Source organism: Indicator indicator, chromosome 3 (assembly GCF_027791375.1).
Source record: "Indicator indicator isolate 239-I01 chromosome 3, UM_Iind_1.1, whole genome shotgun sequence".
NCBI lineage: Eukaryota > Metazoa > Chordata > Aves > Piciformes > Indicatoridae > Indicator > Indicator indicator.
In genome coordinates this window covers 21219985-21247830 of record NC_072012.1, presented here as the reverse complement: position 1 = coordinate 21247830, position 27846 = coordinate 21219985, and the positions used below count along the sequence as shown (strand labels likewise).

Below are 27846 nucleotides of genomic sequence, written 5' to 3'. Positions count from 1 at the left end.
AAGGGGTAAATTGTACCCTTAAATACCTACTAATCACTATATTCCATCTGGAAGAAATTATGATCCTCACAATAGACATTAATATCACACTAACTCTGCTGGGGAAATAGGAAAAGCATGGCAGCTTACGGAGTATATGCACTAATGTCATTCCAGGAGGTAGTTCTATTCTGTGGCACTCCATTTTTTGGTTCGTTGCTTATGCACTTAGAAGTAAGTCATCCTCAAAAGAAAAAAATTAATTGTTTGCTGCACTGAAAGACATCTGGGAAAAAAACTCAACAACAATCAAAACCTTTATTTTTCCTTATATGTGTAATTTCTTACATTTTATTTTATTTTGGTTTCATTTTTATTTGTCAGCTCTTGTGGCCAGACTCAAGCTCACTGAAATCAGATAGAAAGTTTCCTGATATATTTTTTTTTCCATCTGGATTTAGGCCTTGATTAAGGAAATCGCTTAACTAGATGGCAATATATGAGCAGGTTGGCATTGCCATCCCCTTTGAAGCGAACAGGAAGCACACAAATTGCATTTGAAGAGCTCCCATCAGTGTGGGACTTAGTGTTGATCAATCAGGACCTGTTTGCCAGTTATTTTGCATCAGCTAATGATAAAGTGAGACATCTGATATCAAGTGTATACCAGAGCTGCCCCCATTGTAGTAGATCTCAACTCACACAGGCACAAAGCAAGAGGTGCTCTCCTAACTGCAGAGTTACTCCCATAGTACTCTGATAGAATTAGAATCCAAAAAATGCCCAAAGAGTTTCAACAAAGACCCATTAAAATGCTTAAATTGTTTCAAAATACAGCAGTTACTGGCTGAAACTAACAACTTTTCAAAAATATTTTTTCTTACCTTCTCTGGGTTCAGAAACTATTTTCACATCATTTTATTCCCACAGTAATTTACCTTTTAAAAAATTTTCTTTTAGCTTAGAATAGCTCACTGTTGAGCTATTCTCAACTGAAATAGCTCTATTTTGAGCTATTATTTTTCTATACTATCATAAAATATCATGGAATATATCACAACTTTTCTAGGGTACTCATACATTATTAATCCCTGTTATGTATCTCATTTGAACACTCTCATATAGCAAAATGAGGAAGTTTGTTCCTATTTTTTGGCATTAGTGTTACTCAAACTAAACAAACTGAACCAAACTAAAAATTGTTAGTTTTTCCCAGCATGGCTTGACACACTTTTACCCAGTTTTCAACTAACCACCTTTCATTAGACCTGATAGCTGCATCTTAAATAAAACTATTTCTCTTTAAAAGTTTCTCTGAAGCTTGAGTTTTAGCACAAACCCATTTTTAAATTTTGTTTTTCCTTCATTCTTTTTTTTCTTTTCTTTTCCTGATCTTCTTTTCAGCAGAAAACTGAAAATAAGAGGAAGCTGAAAATAGCATTGAAAAGAATAAAGGGTACAAAGACTGGAGAATGGAAAAGGTTTAATTTAAAAATCTTTGCAACTTTGAGAAAATAGTTGTAACAATCATGTTTTAAAACTTTCAAAGACGCTCATGACTTGTTTCCACACTGCAAACCAGCTTCAATTTAACCACAAGACAGATTAAAAATAATCTGTTTTTCAGTTCTGAGTAAACAGTATACTGCATGCCCACATTCTGTCCTTTGAAAAAAACTGAATTCCTTGAAAAACAGCCAGAATACCGAAGCCACTTAGGTGTTCTGCAAAATCATGTCTGTAACATTCTCAGGTTAGCTTCGTGCCACTTAAAAAGCTTTGTAGTGTAATAGGACACCTTATTTTAATAAAAATCAATCTGAGCAGAGATATTTTAAGTTACATTCCAGAACTCATTAATTTAACACAACTCATACTATGCACAATAATCAGTGTTTTCTCAGATAAAGCATAATTCTGTTTTTCTCCTACTCATTCTTTCATTTGACCTCTGAATGAATGAAACATTTCTGTTACACTTTACTTTTTTTTCCTGTCAGCATGCATTCAACATGAGTTGAACAGTGAGCGAAAGATGCAAACCCAGTATTGAACAGTAAACAAGAAGAAACTCATTCTTAAATGCAGTGCAAGGACATCCTAGCACCGTTTTGAGCATGCCTCTTAACCCAGATTCTTTCACCATCAGTCTGGTTGTTACAGTTCCAGAGTTGCATGATGATGCATTGCTGTTGTTAAAAAAAAAAAAAAAATCTGTTCAGCTCTAATTAAACACCGAGATGTTAAAGATGAATCTGGTTTAAGATGAATACCCAGTTCTGCTTCTAGGACAGAGTCCTGCTTTGTGTCAGTAAGCATCTACGAAAGAAAATCCTCTCAATTATTTTCTTTAGTTAAGTTACACTGGATTTTATTGGGACATGGGTCTTTTCTGAGGCTTCTTGGATTTTCATTTAATTTTTTATCAGATTTGCTCAAATTTGTTCTCAAGAGACAAATATAAGCCCCCTACAGTGAGGACAAAAATAGCTATTACTACAAAATAAAGTTAAGATCCAGGTAGTTGATTCCTTCTATTTCTACTTTTCCTGCTATTTATAAGGGCCTTTAGTTTGCTGTAGTCCCCTCTCATCTTCTGGGATTCCTCCCTCTGCTGACCTTGCTGTCTACTGTCTTTACAGTACTGGTTAATCATCTGCATTTCTGAGTGGCTGAAAGCTCCCACAAAGTCCTTTGGGTGGAACTGCAATGCTCGCACTGAGCTGGCCCACGTCCAAGGTGACCACTTGTCAGTCATGAAGGCCACTGTCTCTGAATCCAACACTTTGAAATTGATCTTTGCTAAGGTTTGCTTGAAGTTGTTCTCTGTTGCGATGCAGTGGTAAAGCCCTCGATCGGTATCTTGGACAGAGCGAATGAGAAGTCCTTGCTCAGTAGCTATGATCCTCTCATTCAGCTTGACCTAAAGGGAAAAAAGACAGAAGGAACTGTTTAGGGAAAGTTATGGAACGATACAGTATTGGACCTCTTGGTAAGTCTCACTTGAAACTCCTCTTTCTTTCTTAAATGATTTCTTAAGTTGCTATATTTTGCCCCAGAGAACACTGCTATTGCTACTTCAAGGTATTACATTTCAAAGTAGGAACTGCCATTAAAGAATAGAACTTCAATATTTATATTTGTTATGTGACAAAAATGCAAATATGGAGACTACAGGAAAGGAGTATTTTCATAATGTTCAAATAAGAGAGCTGAGGAAATGAACAGTTATTTGCCAGGGTTACATCCCCAAGAATGTCTTTTCCAGCATCAGAGATCGCTGGTGAGACTTGATGGAAGAAAGGTACAAAACCGGAGGCTGATCTGACATTGAACACAAGGTGGCTTCTAGTTTAACATTTTGAATTTGAGCAGGTTCTTAGGGCTAGCTTCTGAAGAACCTGCACTGCAGAGTCTATAGGCTGGTATAATAGCTTTCATTGCAGTGGCCTCTGATGGAACTTGGCTTACATTTTTCTACCCTGTTTTCTGTTTCTGACTTTAGACCCTGAACAGTCCCTGGAGATGATCACACCCGCTGAAGGAAGCAAGTTACTATGCCTTGTTATCACCTGATTATAAATGCCTGTGCATGTGCCCCCTTGCACGTTAGCTGTGAAGTAAAAATTGCCAATTTTTTCCATTATGAAATACCAGTGCTGGTATTTTTATGAATGATTTTTCCATTTTGCCACTGCACTTTGCATTACACCCAGTTCTCTTGGGAATTAATTTATTATGCTGTTCTGTTACTGTAAACTATTGTTGGCATTGTGGAGGTAAGATTTCAGGAAATCTGAGAGATTGATATGTAATTAACCCTTTGATTGCTACAGTTTGCTGTTATTTAAAACTGCCTTGATTCTAAAACAGTTATTGAATTTAAGAACAAAAAAGCAAGATGTTCTGCAAAAGCAAAGGGTTAAAAAGACTAAGACTGTCAGGAGACAGCTTGAGTACCTGAGGAGTAAGGGAAAAAAATCAGCATGACTCAGTGAAAGGCTTGTAAGTCCTCTGTGATTTTGGAAAATGGCCTGATCTGAGAATAATATTTTTCAGTATTTATAATCTATCAATGGACATCACATTATGTAATAGTTCCTTTCAAGATAGATTCCTTTTCATTCAGATAGGAACTGCCTTGGGTCTCAAATGGAGTTTTTCCACTTTTATATGACTTAAAGAAGACACATTCCCCATAAGCAACCCTACAGTATATTACAGTGCTAAAACTGAGAGTCTTAGAGAGTGCAGTAATAGAAAATGTGATTGCACCATGGTGGGGAAATGCTTTTGTTGACATGTGTTCTTAGCCCAGGCTAGTTTCTTGCTAAGGAAAGCTTTCACATTTCTCACACTTTTGCCTTTTATCTCCACAGTAGCACAGAAGGGCTACTGCCTGCTGACTTCTTCCTGAACTTTAGACAGGTTATTGCTTTTATGCCTGTTTCCTCAGATCAATAAGAAGTCCTGGGTGCTACAAACCTTCAGTTTGCAATTAATAAGCTAGAGAGGAAAAAATCATTAATTAGTTCCCTGACTTTAGGATCTGACAGGAATTTTCTGATAGCTGTTCTGGTCTGATAGAAATCACTAGGGCTGAGGAGCAAATTTCCAACTACATTAAAGAGTTTGCCCTTATTTATCCAAGTAAAGTGCTGGTCACAGTCCTGCATCCACAAAGATTCTCCAGATTCACTGTAGTTGATGAAAACAGAACTTGGGAGTGGATGAGATGCTGACTGAGGTCCTTTCCAGAGCTACTACTCACACTACTCACCTCTTTCCTCCTGTCATTGTCTTTCTGTAGCAGCCATTTAATAGAAGCCTGAGGAGATTTGGGTGTACATTCAAGAAAGGTAGTGTTGTTTTTTATTCCATACTGAACTATTTCTGCAGCATTTCTGTATGCTAGAACAGAAAAGAAAAACTGGTCAGGCTACTGTGAGTGGTGATTTAATACAGAACTCAAGAAACTGCAACACAGATTAAATGATCAGTATCAGATGATCCTGATACCGGCCAATAATAAGTAATTTAGGGCAAACAAATGAAATGTGAAGTACAGCTAGTTCCAAATACTAGTGTTTTGAGTCGAGCATGGTCTGTTGTGAGAAAGTAGGATACCTGTAGGCTGGTAAGCTCTGATGCTGGCATTGCTCCCTGAAACAATCTCATTCTCTACTACTACAAAAATGCCTGTCTAGAACTGTCAAAAAGAGAATGAAGCATTTAATGTATTTCTTCATGCTTCACCACTTACCAATTGGAGGAATATTGATATTTGAGTCAAAATCCAGCAGCACACCCCTAAAGGAAGGCTCTATCCTAGCTGTGTGCAGTATCCCAAGGAGGCGAGAGAGGGCAGGCTGGGCTCCCACTCCTCTCTCTTGCAAAGCAAGGAAGGGACTTGGCTTTGAATCTGACATGCAAAGAATATGCACACAGGCCAGCAACAGAGAGCAGCAGAGATTTATAGCACTCCAGTAACACCTGGGCAAGTGCTGAGAATATGTCATCACTTAGACTTGTGCTCCTTTATAGTCTTGATAGATGAACAATTGGCAGTTACCGCTAGGAAATTCTAGATAATCATTGCTTGGCCCAAATGATAGTAATTGTCCTGAAAACAATACACTTCCAGATTTAAAAGCTTGCATCATATATACAATTTCATAATTTTTTTTTTTTTGGCAAAGGAGCAATGGCTAACAGACAATATCAGAAATGTAAATACCTAGAGGTCTACACCTCTAAAATGTGACTGGTTTTGCACAATCCTAGGACTGGTTTTCCTCAGACTCTACTTTATCTCCCATTCTTTTCAGCTTCTTTCATCAACTGATATGTGAAATTGGAATCTGTTCTAGAAAATGAAGGAGACACTGCTTGATTCTAGCACTTCAAAGCTTCTGGCACATTTATGAGGTCATGCAAAAATCAGCTGTAACCTTTAAAATGATATTGTGGAAATATTTTGCATTAAAAGTCTATAAGCCAGCAAAAGAGCTTATCTGTGGGCTGACCTACATGTAGCTGTGGAGCAGTGAAAATCTGACCTGTAACACATTATTATTTTTATGTATACTGGAACTAAGTGTACCACAAAAAGGCTTTTTTGTCTAACTGATCAAATATATCTAACTTCTTACCTACTCCATAATACTACTACTTAAACATGATAAGAAAAAGACTGAGAGAATACAAATGCCATAAGGCCTAACAGAAGCTTGACAATATTAAACAGAATATTTGAAAAGTGATCATTTGAGACCCTTAATTCTTGATGATCTATTTAAAAAATGTACTATGACAAAAATGTTGAGTTTATGCATGCTGAGAGGTCTAAGGCATGCAGCCTATCACATTTAAAGACTGTTTCAAGATTATGGAACTCTATGAACTTGGAAGATTCCTTGCTGTTGCCTAACTATGTTCCTTTTCCTTAAGGCAGGTTTATTTTTTTTCCTAGCCTAAGCTGCTGTTTATTTTAATTTTTTTAATTTTAATTTTTTTTCTTTTTCTTTCTTTTTTTTTTTCCCACTGAGGAAACAACTATGCTATATCCCATTACTTCACCAAAACACCCTTCATAAAGTTGCTAAAACACATAAACCTACAAATACATCCACATTAAAAACCAAACAAAACCAAACCAAAACAGGTTGGAAAATAAGAATCCTGTTTCACAAGATTGTCAACATTTAAACGTTCAGTTTCCCTCAGCCCAGAAAGCAGACAGTTGACATTCTCACATATTGCACATCAACAGGGGAGACACCCAGCCACCCTTGGGACAGACAATGGGTGGGTGGCCACAGCACATGCCTGCAAGGTAGGACATGCAGCTCAAGTTATTTTGTGCCTCAGAGCCTAAACTTTAACATGGATTTCTCAGAGATGGTGCTAACTCTAATGGTGGGGTTTCATAATTACCTGTTCAAGCTATTCAGCTTCATATAAATGAGCTAATAATGAGTCATGAGCTTTGGATTGGCATCTAGAGCAGGATTAGTCACATTTGGGCTGAGGGGTCTACAGCCACCTGATTTGATCCAAGAGATTCTTCTGAGAACCGTCAGAGACCATTTGGTAGAATTATTATTAATGGGACATTTCACATTTCTTTTATTATAAAAAGTCAATAAAAAATTTAAAACCAGGTCTATCACTTGGTTTCCAGATGATAAAGATGAGAATGCGCTCCATAATACAAGCTCAGAAATAAGGGTGAAAAAGGAGCATAATTCTCTAACAGATCTTTGGTTTGAAGTCATACATTGCCACAGCCTAGCTGAAAAATGCATGGGGTTGAAGAGAATTAAGCTTCCTTTATGTATGTGTCAAATCTTACTATGAATTTAGTGCTGGGGGCTGATTGTTGGTGAGCAGCTCTGGGAAAAAGGGCTTGGGAGTCCTGGTGGACAACAAGATGACCATGAGCCAGCAATGGGCCCTTGTGGCCAAGAAGGCATTCAATGGCATCCTGGGGTGTATTAGAAGGGGTGTGGTCAGCAGGTTGAGAAAGGTTCTCCTCCCCCTCTACTCTGCCCTGGTGAGGCCACTTCTGGAATATTGTGTCCAGTTCTGGGCCCCTCAGTTCAAGCAGAACCTCAGAGAACTGCTTGAAAGAGTTCGGTGCAGAGCCACAATGATGCTAAAGGGAGTAGATCATCTCCCTTCCGAGGAAAGGCTGAAGGAGCTGCATCTTTTTAGCTTGGAGAAGAGGAGACTGAGGGGTGACCTCATGCCTGTTTATAAAGATGTGAGCAGCAGTGTGGGGAGGACAGAGCCAGGCTCTCCTCAGTGATGTCCAATAATAGGACAAGGGGCAATGGGTGCAGGCTGGAGCAGAGGAGGTTCTACATAAACATAAGGAAAAACTTATTCATTGTGAGGGTTCCAGAGCCCCGGAACAGTCTGTCCAGAGAGATTGTGGAGTCTCCTTCTCTGGAGATTTTCAGAACCCACCTGAATGCCTTCCTGCATGACCTGCTCTAGGTGATCCTGCTCTGGCAGGGGGGTTGGACTCAATGATCTTTTGAGGTCCCTTTCCACCATTAATGTTCTTGTGATTCTCTGGTATTTGACTGGTGTCTATAAATTGGGAGACTTGGGCAGGTGGGAGGGTAGAACACTGGCTCCCCTGTCAACCATACCAGGCTGACTAAACACTTGCACAGGTGAAAACCAGGGTCTTTATAAAGAGATTTGAAATGGCTTGTTTTTCACTGTAAGGGGAGAAATAAATATTTTTAACTCAAAAGACAGGTTGAGCTGAAAGATGTGCTCCATAACACAATATGGCTTGAAATACTCAGAATAATTCTGAGGTCCAAGATTTGTATAAAGAGGAATTAATAAAAGGCTGAAGGGATTTAGAATAGCCCTCAAATTAACTGTATCTGTTTCCACTCAACAGTGTCAACTTCTCATTCCATGTATGCTGAATGATGGATTTCACGGTGCATCATTTTAGCATACATATTTTGTGTTTATACAACAAGGAGACAGGTGCTGTTAATTGAAGAGCTACTCTAATTTCAGTTTGACCTAAACTGGAGAAGAGAGGGCTCCAGGGAGACATTACAGTGGCCTTTCAGTACTTGAAAAAGACCTTCAAGAAAGCTGGAAGGGACTTTTTACAAGGGCTTGTTGCGACAGGATGAGAGGGAATGGACTGAAGCTTGGGAAGGGCAGGTTTAGACTGGAGATTAGGAAGAAATTCTTTACAGTGAGGGTGGTGAGACACTGGAACAAGTTGCCCAGGGAGGCTGTGGATGCCTCCTCCCTGGAGGTGTTCAAGACCAGGTTGGATGAGGCCTTGAGGAACCTGGTCTAGTGGAAGGTGTCCCTGCCCATGAGGAGGGTTTGAACTAGATGATCTTTAAGGTCCCCTCCAACACAAACCATTACATATATATATGTTTGATGTAATTTCAAGGAAGGATGCTAAAATCAAATCAAAACAAAACTCAGGCTTCAAAAACAATTATGTTTTACCAGTAAACCACAGAGATAATATGAGTTATGATGAATCACAAGAAGGAAAGCCATGTGTTCTTTATACAGCACAAGGATCTTTAAAATTAGAGTACCTTTCAGGTTGAAACCTCGGCACTGAGTCAGAGGGTTTCCATGTCTCACGTCTTGCCTACGACTTCTCCTGAAATATTTAGCAAAACCAAAACATTATTCCAAGATAGCTACACAGCAAAGAAACACTTTTTTTTTTTTTCTTTTTTGTTAAACTAGATCAGCTCTTAGGGACCGTTCATGACCTGCTGTGAGTATGCAAGCTTGCTAGAGTGAAGATACTGTTAAAGTGAATAATCAATTTGCTGGAGTTTTGGAAGGTAAAGTAATTTTGCAGTAGAAACATAGAGACAGGAAAGTCAGAGGTTATGAATGAAATAGTCATAGGTTCACTGTTGCAAAATCTGACATTCAAAGCCAGAGCCCCAGCTGGAACTCTTCATAAAGGCAAGCACCTAAGAAAGGGATCCATCAGTCACAGTGCTCGTATCTAATGTACTAATATAAAACTATGATATAGGGCATGTTCCCTCCTTGATTTTGGCAGGCACCTTGGTAGCAGCGTGACAAGTATTTGTATAGAATGATGGAGAGTTAAGATTCAGTTCTGTCTTCTGTTTGAGGGTACGTGACTATTTCCAAAAGGTTCTCAAACTTGCCAAGTCTCAGAAAAAATGGGAATGAACTTCATTATATTATTTTGGTGATAGATGCAAAGTTATGATTCTGTAGAAACAGAGGTAGGGATCTTACTGGGTTTGGGAATACTGGGATTTCGGTCCTCCTTAGCTAGAAGGTCATAGCTTACAGAATTCAGCACATAAAAATCTGGTACCCAAACTTCTTATTCCTAAGATATACTGTTTTCTGAATATTTTGTAAGTTAATTCACTATTTACCAAGATCAACCAACCCCATCCCCCCCCCCCAAAAAAAAAAAACAAACCAAACCCAACCAACCCCAAAACAACAATTTAAAAAGTGATAGATTTGTTGCAAATGGATGCTGCTGGAAACAGCAATATTCTGAACTTTATTTGCAAGATTAGAAACCTAAAAAAGCCCCTGGAGGTCCAGTACCTCTGAGTCTCTATGGCTACATTATACCAGATGCACAAACATGAAAAGACAGTTTATCACCTCATGTCACCTGATCCTTCACTGCATTGTTTTAAAAGGAGACATCTGAAAGGTGATGTTTCAAAGGAGTAATTTCTGACATTCCAAGTATATTTGTGATGCTTACCACAAAAATAGTTCATCTTATGCCTTGGGATCTTAACCCTGGTGAACTATTTATGTGAGTCAAAGGAGACAACAAGGGATTTCTGAATGAATTTCAGGATTCCTGTGCTACTGTGAGCGGCTGCACACTGTCAGAAATGGCACACTGCTTGCATTAAGTAGTTCTGAGGATCTAAACTATTTATTTAAAAAAGGCTGAGAAGGTGATGTTCATAAAATAAACATAATACTGTCAGGTGTTTTGAGGTAAATCAATGTTGGATGAGGAACCACAGTAATTCATGGGAGACCAAAGTGTCAAAAGAAGCAAATAAGTGTATGTGTCCAGCAGATACTACTGTTGAGACTGGGATTTTGCTCTAATTATCCATGTTTTTCCCCTCATAATCCCTCTTGCTAGATAAAGGGACAGCTCATTTCCTTCACATATGAAAGCCAGGTTTCTTTCCATACAGTTTTAGGTGTTTATTTTGGTTTGATATAAAATTGAAGTCAAAATGTCAACATGAAAGATAGCCCCAGTGGAAATAAGCTTGGGTGTCTAAAATGAGAATGGAAACGAATCCACTGGAAGCTGTGCAGACTGGGTGTGTTGGCAGCTAGGTTAGTGTAGGAGTTAGATGACCTAAGATTTGTGGATTTTTCTCTTCTTTCCTCCCATCTTCTTCTGACCTTTGTTCCATGGAAGAAAACAATCAGTTTGCAGACTGGAAGCTGAATATGCTGAATGAAAGGATTAAAAACCTCTGGCACTTTACCAATTGCTACATAGCCAGGTTGGGCTTTACCTTTTAATCTCAAATAAGGAGTGTGTCAAGAAATCTTTAAGACAACGAAAGTAACTGTCTTTAATCCCAAGAGATGACATTATCATTGGCTGCCTAGGTCACTGCAGCAGAGTCAAACTTTACCTGTTTCTGTCTACTGTCTCCTTCCATGTAGGTAAAGGAACAAAGCCCATTAAGAGCATCTGGTCTTCTGCATCTCAGGTGCATACAGTGAGTTCATACAGTGAGTGCATACAGCAGCACATAGTGGGTAAAGCCCTGCTCTATATCTGAAAGGTTTTTCTCCTCTGTAATACCTCATTGTGTGCTCTGTAGCTTTGTTTGTATATGATGTGAAACCTTAGTAATACAAGAGCTCTACAGCCTCCTAGTATCAAATGTTTCCCTTGGGAGGAGGAAAAAGGCTCCTGTTTTGCATAAGAATTATGAGATGGACTATTAACTCTGTTGTAAATTAAAGGGAAATTGCTTTTCCTGTCTACTTTAATAAATCTCATGTCAAAAAGCCCAAATCTGCAGTCATTACATGGAAATCCCATTTGCCTAAAATTTCCCTGGAAATAAGTCTTCTCACTTAGCTGCAAATGAGGAACAAAGAATATAAATTACTTTATTCCTCAGACAGCCTAAGAGATATTTTGCTGTATTTAGTGTTATCATAATTACATTCATAGTAACCAATTGAATTTAAACAAAGGTAACGAATGATTCACTGATTTTATGTGCACGAGGCAGAGGGATTAATATTTATGATTATCAAGGGGGTGGTTTGTGTTTTTTTCCAGTCCATTACTTTAAATATGAAAAGGCAAGCTCTCTGCTTGCAGCAGACACTCCTAGGTGATGAACAATGCCAAGCACAACACATAGTGGGGAATTGTTTGCGTGTGTTCCTGAAAGGAAACACACCCCACATAACAACATCCCAGGCTACAAAACAGAACAGAAGACTTCTTTCCTTGTAAACTTCACTGGGCTGCTTAATACTGCTCACCTTTTCCCTGTGGGATAAAATCTGGAGCAGGAGTTACCATCCCAGGCACAGTACGGATCTCGGGCCAGGCAGCAGTCAGCGCAGGCGGTCCCATAGATGTGGCAGCGATGCAAGGATACCTGAGTGACCCCTTCATCTGAGCTCACATACAACTGTTGCTGTAGAAGGAAATGGAAATATTTGTTTTAGATGTGGAGGAGCTTCACCCAAGAATCGGCTAACACACCTAAAAACCTTTCAATTAATTTTGGAATTAACTCAAGACCAAGAAGGGAGATACTAATATGTATAAAGCCAAGACAAACAGAAATCTCCCAGGTGAACAGGTCTATAATATTTCCACCTTCCGGATAGCAAACACAGAGAAACACCAGGGAATGTTAATGTTTTTTGGACATTGAGTATCATTGTTCTGTTCTGAGGCAGACAGGCTGAATTAATACTGCTCAGATTTGGGAACTTTGTTCTTATTCAGGGAGGATTATTGACTCAAGCCTTTGAATTGCATATAGCCACTTTAATAAACATTAAGCAGAGTTCCTAGTTGAATTCTTCAGTGCATAGATTTCTAAGACATAAAACCTAGACATTACATTCAGGCTTAGGGCCAGATTCTGACAGCCTTATATACCTGGAAAAATAAGCCAAAAGAACTTTCCTAAGTAAATGAGAGCTTTTGTAGAAGAAATTCAAAGTGAATAGATCATCACCAAAATCTGTTTTATTTAGAAACAATTAATAAATTGATAAATTCTTAAAACATAAATTAACATTGTATAAACCCTCGAGACTCCCACGATCCTTTGGTCATAAAACAAACACACAAAAAAATTACACTGAATTCAATCTAGTGAATAATGTTTGCTTATCAGTAGTTTTGTAAAATACTGTGCAATGTGTTGCTTGTAAAATAATGGAATACATAATTTTAGTTTAGATGTTTAATATTTCAGCAGAAATCCTCTCAGTCTTATCTTTCTTATTGTCTATTACTAATAAACAAACACAGACAACTGCACCATGGACCCAACAGTCCTGACACTACCTTGTTGGATTGATCAGACTTCTGAGCAAAAGTTTCCATTTAGGACTTACAGGAAAAAAGGGGGAGTTCAAATTAGCTCTTTTGCTACTTATTTGTATTTAATTGTCAAACAAGCCATCATAAATTTGGCACTCCTGGTGAATTAGAAATTTTACATTATGAATAGAAATTGTTTTATCTTAGAGGCTCTGGGGCATATAAGTAGTTCATGCAAATTTCAGTCAACTTTCTCTATATGCACTATGGAAAATCTCCTGTTGTATATAATATACTGCACAACAGTTGGCATTGTAACCCCTTTAAGTCAATTTGCATCTCAATCAAAAAGCACAAAGTAAGCATTTCACTTTTCTTTACCTTTTTAGATGAAATCTTCATTGTTGTTATAGGAGAATTACTCTGAAAGACAAAATTCCAAACCACATTTAGATTGGCTTTCTTCTTAACTCTGACCCAACATTAGAATTTAAAATTCAATAAAACTGAAGTAATATCTTAGAAAACTGTAACTTTTCATATCTTGGAAAGGCATCACTCACTCCTATTAATTTTTTACCTCTTTTTTCCCAGAATTGAACAAAAGACATACATACAATTAATGTGTCACAGAATGTATTGGCTGAAGTTGTCCACATTATTATTACTCATGTGCATCTACAAGTTTCTCTACACTTCTAATTAACTTGCATTTGAGTCACCTCAGCAACAGAGAAGCAATGTGTTTTGAAGCCATTTCTCTTTGTAATAAGTAGCAATATTTGTTCCTTGATGATGATGATGGATGATGAGAGAGGTGATTCTGCCACTTTACTCTGGGAGCTGGGGTTGTTCAGCCTGGAGAAGGGAAGGCTCTGGGGAGACCTAAGCAGCCTTCCAGTATCTGAAGCTTGCCTACAAGAAAGCTGCAGAGGGACTGTTTGCAAAGGCCTGTAGTGATAGCATGAGGGGCAATGGTTTGAAATTAGAGAAGATGAGATTTAGATTGTGTTAGGAACAAGTTTTTTACCACGAGGGTGGTGGAACACTGGAATGGGTTGCCCAGGGAGGTAGATGAGGCCCCATACCTGGAGATAATCCAGGTGAGGCTGGACAAGGCTCTGAGAAACCTACTCTAGTGGAGGATGCCCCTGCTGACTGCAGAGGGGTTGGACTAGATGGGCTTTGGAGGTCCCTTCCAACCCAAACCATTCTATAATTCTATGACAAGGAAAGGAAATCATAGACTAGATCATATATATTTGCCACATGATCTGGATAAGACTATGTCATATCACTTTACACATTATCTAGAATGCACAGAGTTTGGTTAATATCTGATATATGAGTCTAGATTATGAATTACTAGAATGCTAGAGATGGAATGTATGTTATTGAATGTTTTTTTCCCAGAAACAGTACAGAATACTACAGTATGGCATCAGTGCAGCCTATTACTCTCTGTGTCCAAACCCACCACTAAAGTGCTGGAAAAGGAATTATCACTTTTATTGCTTTCAGCAAGTGAAGCAATTCATTACTCTCATCCAAACAAATGATGAAATTTATGGTAATAAAAATGTTCAACATGTTTACAAATCTAGCATTTGCTCAGTCACAAAGGAAAGGCATAATAGGGGGCTAGGATTAATTGCAGTGGACTACGTGAAAAGCAGGGGAGTCAGGACTAGAAAATCTGGCTGTGGATCATGTGAATTGGCAAAGGTTTGAAAGAGTTTAGAGCTGCTGTAGCATTTCATGAACTGTCTGGAGACTCAAGGTCAAATGCAGCATTGGATCTGATGGCACATTCTCCTTTTCTCATTTATACTCTGGAAAGAAATCAGTGTTTTGTTTACTCTTGATATTTACTAGCACAGAGCTAGTGACCTCATCCCCACTCTTCCGGAGAGACTCATCAAGACACTGCCATGCTGCTTGCACAGATTGCAACAGTAGAGGATATGATATCATTTTTAGGGTTCAGGATAAAAAAGTTTCTGCATAGAGGCCCAGAAACTAAGCTTAGGGTGAGAATTCCTCTCAATTAATTTATGTCTGGATTAATTTACATTTTAGTAAATGCAGTTTGTAACACTTGAATGAAGGGTACTCTTTAGATAATATTACTCACATGTATCTTTTTAAAAGGGAAGTCTTCAACAAAAGCCTAGGAAGACTAATTATGCCTTTATGAGGGTTAGCATAGACTCTTTCATAAAGAAAATGTTGATGCTGCCTGTCTAGATAAAAAAAGCTTAAATTTCCCTTTTTGCATCCCATCAGTTAAACAAATAAAAGTCCATGACAAAACCCCTGACTGTGTTTATAGATGAATACTACCATTTGCCACAAGACCACCTGTTTTAAAGAACAGCCCACTGAAAAATTTGAAAGGGATTGTTCAACATGAGGGCAAACATTTTCTTTAGGTTATCACAAGCTGCTACATGCCAGAGTGATTGACAGAGGCTATTCCCTTATTTCTTGCTCTAGTTGTTTGTGGTTCTTTTCAACTTATGTTGTGTTGGGCTTGTAGCTTTCTTGACTCCAGAGGCATGTGGCTTTGAAGAACTGTTGTTAAGCAAAAGTAACACCATTTTGCTTCCACTCTGCAGCTCAGAATCAGGAAGATTATCAGATAAACAAAGAAGTAGAAAAATCTTAGATTACATCTGTAAATAGTGACAGTCTCAATACATGATGCCAAAGGATAAAGTTGCCTTCTGGCAGACACATACGACCTCTTAAAAATGTAATTATTGAAATCCTCCGGCCAACACAAACAACATAAATAAGTAACTTAAATATAGGTGAAAAAAAGGGACTTAAGCTACTTACAGCCTTCATAACAGAGGATATTTTATATTCCTCTTTGGGTGGGTACCAAGCTGACAGCATGCACATTTACTCCATCTTTTATCAAGTCACAGTTGCCCTTGCCAAAGTCTTTTAGAACAAAGTGTTTGTGTGAACATATACATTGGAAAATCAAAAGTAGGAGCAAGCCAAACCTGAAAAACCTCCAGTTCTTCTAAAATGAGTTCTCCACTTGCAGAGAAGTTGGTGGGTAAAACGACAACTTTTTGTACTGTTCCTTGATCTGGAAAAGACGAGAAAAAGTGAGACTGTGTGACAGACAGAAAGAAAAAGCAGATGAATCATTATCAATTATGAAAAGAAACCATCATAGAAAAAATGGAAATGTTCAGTAATTTATAGAGTTTGGGGTCAGAAAAACAACACGAGACGATTCCTTATGTTGGAATACTATATTCGGTATTACATATGAACATGAAAAAGTCATGGTAGGATTTGAATTACTTCCATTACTGTTAGCATTCTACCCCAAAAAAAGGATTAATCAAACCCAGTATCTTCTGTACAAGTTGCTGTACAGACAGAGGTAAGTATCTGTCCTAACCATCAAAAAGTTAAAACACAGCAATATAAAAAAGGGAGCTAAAAAAGGTAAACATTCTGAAGAATTACTCTACACATAAAGTAAAATGAAAGCATAAAATGAAAGCTTTTTATTTCAGGAAAGTCAAACAATAATCAAGTCTGTTACATATTGGTAGGAGTTAACATTTTGGTTCATAGGGAAAAAAGGAAAAGCAAGGTGAAGATACTGTAGCTACTCTGTCAAGGCTGCCCTCTCAAAATACAGTTCCAAGGCTTCCAAATTCACCCAGGTCAAAACAGTAAGAAGTAAGAAGGATGGGGTAATGGCAGGGTTTTTTCCACAGTATATATAGTGAATGAGGATGATGGGGTATTTGTGATTGTTTTTTCAAATTTGTTATGTGGAAAAAAATACATGAGGTGGAGGGGTTCATCTGTGGAGGTTCTTAAAGGCTGAGACTGCCACTGAAGTATTTCTGATGTGGTGGAAAGGTCAGACTGTGGGAGAATCACAAGGGCAAGAATTTTCACTTGGAAAAAAGCACAGCACATAGAAATCCTCTTGCCTGAAAGGCCTGGAAATTAGTCTGAGTAGAATAAATTTATTTGCTCAGTACTGATTCTGAGATCAAATGGTATAGATTCTCTTTGGCCCTCAGAAGTTTCATTACCAATACAGACTTGTCTGATTAGTAAAACATTAATATAGTACAACACAGTTAAGTATCTACATGAATTTTTATTAATTTGTGACTGAGAAAAGGAAATCTCAGCTTCCTGTTTGGCAATTCATGATGTAGGCAGTGTAAACTGAAAAAGAGCGATTTTGCTTCTGTTTTTTAAGGTCAGTGACTAAATTCCATAGCTGGAGCTGCAGGGCAAGTTGGTTAGAGTAAATAATTTACATCCTATTTCCCTGAAGAAGGCTAGCATATAACAATACATTTTATTTTAGAAAGTAAAGCCAGAATATTGATATGTAATGACCTGACCACACACAGAGAGCGCATTGGAGTATTTTATAACTTAGGGAAAAAAAAGTAAAAAGGGAAAAGAGAAATTGAAACCTGAGAAGACATAAAAATGTGTAGCTATCAACTATACATGTTCAGGGCACGTTAGGCATGAATTTTTCATGAGAATTTTCTTTGGAGAACATTTATTCTCATTATGCAATGGCACGATAAACCAGTTCCTTCCGAAGAAACTTTACTGAAATTAAATCTTGTGATAGCACAGCTGTGGTCTAGACTGGGTGCCAGTTTCAGCAAAGCTATGAGAACCCAAGAGAGATTTACTCACTTCCAGGACCCAGCTGAATCTTTACACTCCTGCAGATGCATCTCTTGTTGGAGCTAAGAAGCATACGCATGTGCATGTACATGTGTATTTCTGCTCTTACTAAAGGAATAATCCACTCCCAAAAACACTGAAATTAAGTCCAGTCTACTTCTGCCTCTTTGCACCGTTTATCAATGTTTTCTCTCTGATATTAAACTATATCATATAAACTACAGTGCAGGAAGGAGTTATAGCTTTCTGTAGGTTTTTCATCTGCATGATGTGTCAACTACCTGTAACCCTGACAAAGAGGGCACTAAGCATGTTGACAGTGACCTTGCCTACAAAGGAATGTGAGGCTGCTGAGCCTCTGAAGAACCGGTTTATTTCAATGATCCATTAGCACATGCCATACATTTAAAATTCCTAAATTGTCTTCAGTCCTCAAGTATTGCCCCAAACTGAAATCAGAACCGGAGGGGAGATTTTGTCCTGATCATTGGCATAGAAAATACTGATAAAGCCTGACGCCAAGTCCTTGTGTCCCAGTAACCTTTCCTATTTGAAAAGTAGGTTCCTATCTACCTTTTTGTCACACCCCAGCAAAACACACAGAGTTAAGGGCTGTTTACCTTGGTTTTTCATTCCCTTTGACTCAGTATTTTACCACTCAATATTGTACCATGAGGGACAGATCCTTGCAGAAAGAAATATTCCATTGTTTTAAAGAAAACAACACAACATATAAAATAAATACTCATGTTAGGCAAAGTAGGTAAAATAAAGCTCTTTGATAAATAAAATCACTTAAAGCAAAGGGTTCTAATAGTCTGTACATATTTTATATATATATATATATATATATACAGACTTCCAAAAATACATGGCTTACAAGCTGTAGTTCTCTACTACTTTTAAAAATACTTTTTCCACTGATGCAGGGTCTGTTCCTTAATAAGTGAAAAACAACTATTTGTGCCCAAATCCACTTCTTATTCCTTTAATTGTACTGATTTCTCTACTGTAAGTGTAATAGCTGACAAATAAGTCACTTACATGTCTTGCATCAGAGAGCCTATGGTACATCTGAGTTTTGTTGAAAATCGTATTTATTTATCTCCTTTAATGGCAAGGCAACAAACTAAACTCTTGGATAAGAAGGAAGGGTGAAAAAGGATGCAGATGTTTTCTGTTGTATTTCACAACAGATTCTCTTTTGCATTGTAAGCCAGGCATAAGAGATCACCAAACAAGTATATGTCAAGATGTTTCATGTTTGGGCCAACATATGAAATCTGTAAAAATCATAAAAGTGAACAGGATGGTTTCTTTTGCTCTTTACTTGTTAGTTACAGCAATCCACTTGAAAACAGTTCTAAATTGTTATGATTTCATATAGTCTTAAAAAGAAAAAGCTAGTATGTCTCCAGAATATCAATTCACCACTAGAATGCATGAAGAGGCAGATTTATGCTTACCACTTCCCTGACTTTTCACCAGGAGCTGTCTGCAGCCTCACATCAGCCCAGCAGTCTGTGAGTCGAGGGCAAACAGACAAACAAGAAAGGATCTCTCTCAAGCTGATGGCAAGAGGACAAGAGTGACTCACAGTGTTTTTCTGTGTCAAACTTGCTTGAGCAACCGCACATCTCCCAGATTTAACACGGAATACAATGTTACTGAGATTGTGTTTCCTCTCAGAGGACTAAGAAACAGGGAACAGTAAGGGAGGAAAGTACTAACATCTTGTAGTCTAAAAAATGCTGTAGAAAATATGCACAGTGGGAAATAAATGGAGGAGGAAGGCAGTCCAATGAAAGGTCCAAGGAGGGAACAAGAAGAACAAATGAATAAAAATAAGAATAAGAAAGAATGAGAGTAAGAATAAGATTAAGAATAGGAACAAGACTAAGAAAAAGAATAAGAAAATAATTATTCCTTGGAATGCAGGGCATGATTCTGGGTTGGTATTAATACTGAAAAGATGCCTGATTGCACTAATTCCTAGTCTGCTTGACCACAGGCAATGAAAAAGGCAAATTTTAATGAACAGCAATGGAAAATATGCAGATGTTTGTCTGAATCTGCAGGTCTGAGTTTAAGCCTTGTTCTCTGAATTTTGACTAGCCTTTCTTTCCCCAGCTGTAAATGAACACTGCAGTTGCCAGTACAGTGTGCCTCAAGAGTCAGGACTCATCTACCCCTGAGCCACATCATGTGCACATACTGAACAATAAATAAACCCCTTGACTTTTCCATATCATAAAAAAAATTGTCTGCAATGGACACTGCTTCTCTGATGGGAGTTTCAGAGATGCTTCCTGCAGTAATTGTCCTCCCTGTTTGATATTGCTGGAGAGCCTCTGAAAACTTTTCTCCATGTTGTATCTGTCAGCCTAATGGCAGCTTATCTGAGTTGAACAAGTAACATTGGAAAGAAAAATGAAAGCAAGTGTTTGCAGAATGCTTAAAATCTCTCTCTGTTAGAGAAAATATTGAGGCTCAGCAGAGAACCGGAGATGGTGGCAGGGTAGCAGTCAGGTCTGACAGCCAGGTCGCCATGTTGCTTGCTGTCCTGAGGTGTCTGTTGTCTGTCAGAGCTCCCAGCACAGCCATCTAGCATCTCTGTGCTTTAGTTCACTCATCCGTTAAATGCATGCAACTTCCTCCCCCTCCCCCCCCCATTTATAATATCACTGTGAAACTGCAAAATTCAAGCTGCAAAGAATAAAAAGATAGATATAAATTTCTAATGAGTTCACACATGAGGGCAAAATTTTCACATAGTTCCAGCTCAGTCAAAAATTTGGGGATACTGTGAGCTTGTTTGAAAGTAACTGAACAGGGGAAATGAAACAGGTGGAGGAACACTCCATAAGCTTACATATCTTCCTAAAAAGCTGTGAAAAAGCTTTGGATGAGTTGGTGAATTAAAGGTTTTCAATGTCTCAGGTACAACAACTAGAGGAAGAAGGAAACTCTGTCAACCACTTGTGCAACATTATTTTCCCTAGCTCAGGGTCATGAAGCTACAGCCAGCAAATCTATGTGAGTCAGGCTTCCTCTTCAGACAAGATTGTCTTTCTCTGTTAGAATCTGTAGCTCATGACATGATTTTGGCTATTGTATTGTATTGTATACTGGAGGCTACTGTAGGTATGCAAGGGTTACTTTTCCCAAAAGGCAGCCAGCATGTTGCAAACTTATGCTCTGAAAGCACTTCCTGCATCAGGACTTTGGAAGCAATTGTTGAATCAGAGAAGATAATAAGAAATATCAAGTAACCTCATGCCACATCCGATACATGAGGCCCACATTAATCACCTGAATGAGCCACACGGAAGCCTGAAGGGCTTTTACACAATAGTAACTTAGATCTCTTTCCACAAAAACATACCCTATCTTGATAGCAAGGAACTGAAAAAAAGTTCTATTGGTGCCCATTGGGTGTTTAACGTAGTCAAGTCTGACCCAGACATTTAATATCTTCATAACACCAGCAATAAAATGCATGATCTTTCGTTGTGCAATCTGTGTGTAATTTGATCAAAGGCTTTTGTATGTAAACCATAGGTGGCATGCTTAAAAAATAAATATTAATCTCAGTAGAATGTTCTCATACTGTTTTACTGCTGTTCTTAAAACCCAGCTGGAAAATAATTTACCAAAGGATAAACAGCAAATATTGAAAGCTCAGGTTCTTTAGATATAACTGTGATGAGCAAATGAACTACACTAGAATTTAGGATGGCTCAAAAACTTCAGGACTGAGTTCCTGGCCAGTCACAGAGACAGGATAATCAAAGCCAAAATCTAACCCCAAATTCCTGAGCCAAATACGTTATTACTTACTGCATAGGGAAACAGTATGTTCAGCTTGGCCTTCGTCAAATATGCAAATGAGTGATTACATTCTATCCATGTGAAATATCCCTTGAGTTTCTGTTTTGGAAGACAAGGCATATAGCACTCTTGTATCACTGCTCTCTACTGTTAAAGACTTGCTCTTTACTCTAAATCTGGTCATTTCCTAGGAGGGGTGATGGATGGACTTTTTCAAGTTTTTTAAGTACTTTGGGATTCTTCACATTTAAAAGCAGAGGGGAAACATGAGATCATTATAATTTCAAAAGTGGGTGGATTGCTGCAAGAACAATGCCTGTCTCTGGGATTAATTTTATCTACATAGATGAATGAAGGAGAAAATCAACATATTAACTCTGAGCATAGACCAGTCCCTGTGAGATCAGCACTTTTGTCTGGGGGTGCAAAAGAAACACTACCTTTAGTTCACACTGATGTGAAAAAATGACACTGCTGCCTATACCCTCCCATGCTGTGGCTACATGATTAAAACCACTGGGGTTCTTGGAACTTTCTACCTCTGTTATTCTTCACTTGCATTCAGGAACTGATTTATTACTGAAACTGTAGAGGAGGAAGAGAACAAAAGCTAAACATTTTGTGTGCTCTGCATCTGGCAAGACATAAACCACTCCAATTTCAAGCATGAGACAGGTCACTGACAGTGACAGACATGGCTGGCAACGTCTCAGTTCAGCAGCAGTAACTCATCATCTGAGCTGACTGTAATTGTCACCAGGCGACAAGTCACATTGTCTCTGGCTGTGGGGCTCCAGGCTCCCAAGGAAATTATCACATGAAATTCTCATATACACTGTGTTTTTTGCATTTGCTGGGATAAACTGACACCAAAGCAAATCCCCTCTGCATTCCTTTTGACAGTTAATATCTCTATCAAACCTTCCCTAGTCTCACAGAAAGCAGAGGATAAAGAAAATAAGCTTCTCCTCTTAGTGGCTGAAACCTGATCACTTTTAGTTAAAAGGGCTGAGAAATGCAGTAACATACTTTGCATCAATTTATTCTGAGGAAAACCTTGGAAGAGATTAATGCCCTCTGCCCTGTTCAGGAAGAGTAATGCCTCCTCTCCAACTAACCAGAAAGCAATTAATATAAAGTATCAAAATCTGCAGTTTATGTATTTGATTCATAATGGATCCTCTGCTGATACACAGAAGAGGATACACAAACCCTGAGAATAAGGTGAGGTATGTTAATGTTTTAATGAATTGCAGGTGTATATGTGAGGCTACACTGATCACTTAAAAAGTCACTAACTAATCAAAGTATAAAATGAAATTACCTGCATCTATCTTTTTTTATTTTTCAGAACTACTAAAATGCTAAATATCAATATTGGTATTTCACACACATTTCAATTTTCCAGCAGATTTCAATTTTCCAGTACATTTCCAGTATCAACTATCACTGCTCCTTTAAAAATTCTGTATTTGTGTCTTTATTTTTGTGTCTTTATCTCTTCCACTAATCTTTAGTAGAATTTTCCTCCAATTAACTTTATCTTTTACTAAGAGCTCTTGTAGAGTTGCACAACAGTAGTAGGGGCAATACCTATTAACACTTCTGCTGATTTTACAGTAGTGTACAAAGACTCTTCGGTAGGAAAGGAGGAAAATAACCCTGAAAGGTCCCAAAGTCATGAAGATGGTGACCTGGTAAAGGTTTGACAGAAGAACATGAGTGAAGTGTTTCTGTTTTCTTATTTACTTTCATTGAACCACAGAAGTCTATGGGCTGGAAGAGTCCTCTGGACCAATGATATCATCTTGCTCAAGGCTGTGCTGGGCTGGATTTTGAATCCTTTGGGTCTCTGAGGATGGAGAATTCACCTCTCTGGCCCTTCTTCCAAAGTTTGATCACACTGATGGTGAAAGAATCCTTTCCAGCAAACTGCTAACCAGAAACACTTCCATTAATACAGTACAGAGTGCAGTCTCCTTTGGCCCAAGGGCACTCTGTTCATTTTGATAGCTTGTGGCGGTTTTCTAAGAAGAGTGAAGAGAGTTCCTTTTAATCCTGCCTGACACTCGTGACAGACTTTTTAGCATGAGCTTCCTAAACCTATTATAACAAGATGGTTATTTCTAGTCCCATGTGAGTTTGTTGGCACACACGGTTATTCTACAAGCAGAAAACAACCAGGACCCCAATAACATGTGAACCATAAATGCAAGCCATCTCTGTAATTATTTTCTGATGTTCAGAGATGTATTTGTTCTCCTAGAGTTCTTTCCCTTTGTTCCACTTGAAACCATCTGTACTAAAAAGATTAGCCTTTGTGCTTATCAGCCTATAATGTCCTGTTAAGCCAGTGGGAGTTTTAGATGTGAATGGATCCTAAGATCCAGCCAGAGTTAGTCTCTGCTTGTCTGCTTCCATCAGAGGAGTGTGATTCCTGTATGAATATCTTAAAAAATCAAAATTGATCAGTATGAGAATCACTTGACCTGTTCCCTGCAGACTTCAGGAGCGTAATATTGCATTCTAATTTGATATAACTAAGCCCAAAATGTACATTATATTAGACAGAAATTATTTTAGAATACTTGGATCAAATTCTCTGTTTCCACTGCTGTTAGGATTCCAACTATTTAGAATCAAGAAGGTTGGAAGAGACCTCAAGGATCATCGAGTCCAACCTGTCACCCTACACCTCATGACTATCTAAACCATGGCACCAAGTGCCACGTCCAATCCCCTCTTGAACACCTCCAGGGATGGTGAATCCACCACCTCCCTGGGCAGCACATTCCAATGGCCAACCACTCTCTCTGAAGAACTTTCTCCTCACCTCCAGCCTAAACCTCCCCTGGCGCAGGTTGAGACTGTGTCCTCTTGTTCTGCTGCTGGTTGCCTGGGAGAAGAGACCAAACCCCTCCTGGCTACAACCTCCCTTCAGGTAGTTGTAGACAGCAATGAGGTCACCCCTGAGCCTTCTCTTCTCCAGGCTAAACAGTCCCAGCTCCCTCAGCCTCTCCTCATAGGGCTTGTGCTCAAGACCTCTCACCAGCCTCGTTGCCCTTCTCTGGACATGCTCCAGCAATTCAACATCTTTCCTAAACTGAGGGGCCCAGAACTGGACACAGTACTCAAGGTGTGGCCTAACCAGTGCTGTGTACAGGGGTACAATGACCTCCCTGCTCCTGCTGGCCACACTATTCCTGATGCAGGCCAGGATGCCATTGGCTCTCTTGGCCACCTGGGCACACTGCTGGCTCATGTTCAGGTGCCTGTCAACCAGTACCCCCAGGTCCCTTTCCACCTGGCTGCTCTCCAGCCACTCTGACCCCAGCCTGTAGCTCTGCATGGGGTTGTTGTGGCCGAAGTGCAGCACCTGGCACTTGGACTTGTTGAATGCCATCCTGTTGGACTCTGCCCATCTGTCCAGCCTGTCAAGGTCCCTCTGCAGAGCCCTTCTACCTTCTAACAGATCAACACCTGCTCCCAGCTTGGTGTCATCTGCAAATTTACTGATGATGGACTCAATCCCCTCATCCAGATCATCAATAAAGATATTGAACAGGATGGGGCCCAGCACTGATCCCTGGGGGACACCACTAGTGACAGGCTGCCGGCTGGATGTGGCACCATTCACCACCACTCTCTGGGCTCGGCCCTCCAGCCAGTTCCTAACCCAGCACAGAGTGCTGCTGTCCAAGCCACAAGCTGCCAGTTTGGCCAAGAGTTTGCTGTGGGGGACAGTGTCAAAGGCCTTGCTGAAGTTGCTTCTTTTTCTCTGCTAAGTTTTTGTTTGTTTGTTTGATTGTTTTGTTTTCTGGTGGGGGGTTATTTTTGCTTTTGAAACATCCTGTTCAGATGGTATTTTTCTTCAGAAGTAGCTTACACTGTATATATTAAATAATGATGTTAAGAGCATACAGTATAATACAAAGCTAGATTTTGGTATTTTTTACTTGTTAGACAGCATCAAATTGTAATGTGGAATCATGTTGCAAACTCTGTTCAAGAGAAGTATTATAATTTAGATGATCCCACCTTGAATACTGAATCCAGTTCTGGTGTCCCCATCATAAGAAGGACACAGAGCTGTTGGAGCAAGTCCAGAGGAGAGCCACAAAGATGATTCAAGGGCTGGAACACCTCTGCTATGAGGATAGGCTGGGGGAGTGGGGTTGTTCGGCCTAGAGAAGACTCTAGGGGGAACCTTAGAGCTGCCTTCCAATACCTGAGGGGATCCTACAGAAAGGCTGCAGAGGGGCTTTTCATAAGGGTGTCTAGCAATAGGAGAGGTGGGGAATGGTTTGAAGCTAAGGGAAGGTAGGTTTAGACTGAATCTTAGGCAGAAGTTCTTCAGCATGTAGGGTGGTGAGACTCTGGAACAGGTTCCCATGTAGGTTGTGGATGCCTGACTCCTGGGGGTGCTCAAGGTCAGGCTGGATGAGGCCTTGAGCAGCTGAGTGTAACTGAGAGGTGGGGAGGTTGGAGTAAATGATCTCTAAGGTCATCTACTAAGCCATTCTGTGATTCTACAACTCCATGAAATACAATGCACACTGGTGTTGATTTCTGCCTCAACATTCATATCAATACATTGTCTCCTGCACTTCATTAACATGGATAGTCAACATAAAAATGCACAAAAAGTAAAAAGATCATAATTTATGGATTTCTATAGACATTTTTGTATATAGCAAACACGTTTAAACAGATATTTCTAAAAGATGTAAGTTGTACAAATAGGATTTGATTGCAAATTATAAGACAATGGAGGAAAATGAGTGTTGTTAGGTTGTTCTTACCCGTTCCAAGAAACAAGACGTGGTATCTCCCATCAGCAGCATTCACTCGATCCACTGCAATCTTTGTGTACTTATAGTCGGCTCCTATCCGGATGATTAATGGCCTCTTGTGTATTGGGTAAATGGGATTAAACATCAAAGGGTGATTCCTGATGAAGGTCACAACATCATCTGGAAACTCTTTGGTTGTCCGCATATTAGGTGTGAAGGCTCCTCCTGGACACTGCAAGAAATATGCACAGTAATGATTAGAAGTACTTATCATCCTTCAGAGTTTTCTTCTCCAAGTCATTTACAAATATTGACAGAGAGTTGACAAGGTAGGTTCCCAAAAGAGCACTTCAAACTCTGATTAGAAGTGATTATGTTCCAGTAAGGGGAATGAAGTGCTTGAACAGCTACGCTTTGAACTCTCATTGATTCCGGTAAAGCAAACAAACAGATTTTTTTCACTTTCGAAACCTTGCTTGGTGGCAAAGATCCATACTTCTGGACCCATTTCCACTTTCTTTATGCCTCCAAACTGGCTACTGAAGAAAAATAAGTAAATATATATCCAAGCAACTGGTATGGGAAGAAATGAAACTTTTGCAGATGGTTGGTTCCAGAATTAGTGCAAAGGTAAAAAATAAAATCTGATAATTAACTGGAATTTTGTCAGTCTCTCTCTAGACATTACACTGATAATGAGATGGTGAAAGGGGCTGTGACTCATCTTCATTTGAAAAAGCAATAGTATGTGGTCGATGAGGGGGTCCCATGACAATTCAGTTGTATCCTAGCAGACTGACTATTCACAGCCTCTTGTGTATATTTTCCCCTATGCCTGAGAAATAACAGAGGCCCATGAATACTCTGTATGCTTCTTTAAATGTAATAAAGAATCAGTGCAATAGTCAGCCCTCAGCCATTCCAGACCTCCTGGAGAAATAAATGTGATCTTAGAAAAGTCTATTTGTACTGAGAGTGAAACTAACGGAAGACCTCAGAAGAAATCAAGAGCTATGTCAGTAACTGGTACAATGCTCTGTACCTATCTTATTTTATAAAGCTTTTTTTTTTTAGCTACTTTTACCTCACTTCTTGTTGCTGCTCCCAAGCTTTCACTTTCCCCCTTACCGGATTTCTGAGCTGTGAAAATTTTCTTGGAGCACTGGAGCTATTCAGAAATATCTCAACACATTTTTTTTCCAGCTGGAAAATGTTGAATTGTTCAGTATGAAGCTTTTCATGGAAACGTGTTTATTTTAATTAGGACTGTTCTTATGTCTGGGGTGGAATTTCTGATCAAAACCACAGACAAAAATAGCTAGGAGCTTAGGGAGAGATTTACCTCACCTGACTTCTACTGTCTCAAAGTCAGGTGTTTATTCTTAGTTAGACATCTAGGTTTCCCTTTTAGTCTATAATTCAGATGATATGCCCTGCTTTTAGTTGGCTAAAATTACATCA

The 27846-nt window shown here is 39.0% G+C and overlaps 1 protein-coding gene across 1 annotated transcript in view; it reads right to left on the bottom strand.

Annotated features, from left to right (window-relative positions):
- Window positions 1-2488: 2488 nt before the first annotated feature.
- The window catches only part of SEMA3C (semaphorin 3C), a 112884-nt gene continuing 87526 nt past the window's right edge, over window positions 2489-27846 (bottom strand). Inside the window, exons 11-17 of the mRNA XM_054399898.1 lie at window positions 26395-26617; window positions 16078-16166; window positions 13445-13486; window positions 12043-12200; window positions 9078-9145; window positions 4760-4890; window positions 2489-2902 (exon numbers count right to left, since the gene is read on the bottom strand). Coding sequence (XP_054255873.1) covers window positions 2489-2902; window positions 4760-4890; window positions 9078-9145; window positions 12043-12200; window positions 13445-13486; window positions 16078-16166; window positions 26395-26617 — 1125 coding nt within the window. The remainder of the gene's footprint in view (window positions 2903-4759; window positions 4891-9077; window positions 9146-12042; window positions 12201-13444; window positions 13487-16077; window positions 16167-26394; window positions 26618-27846) is intronic.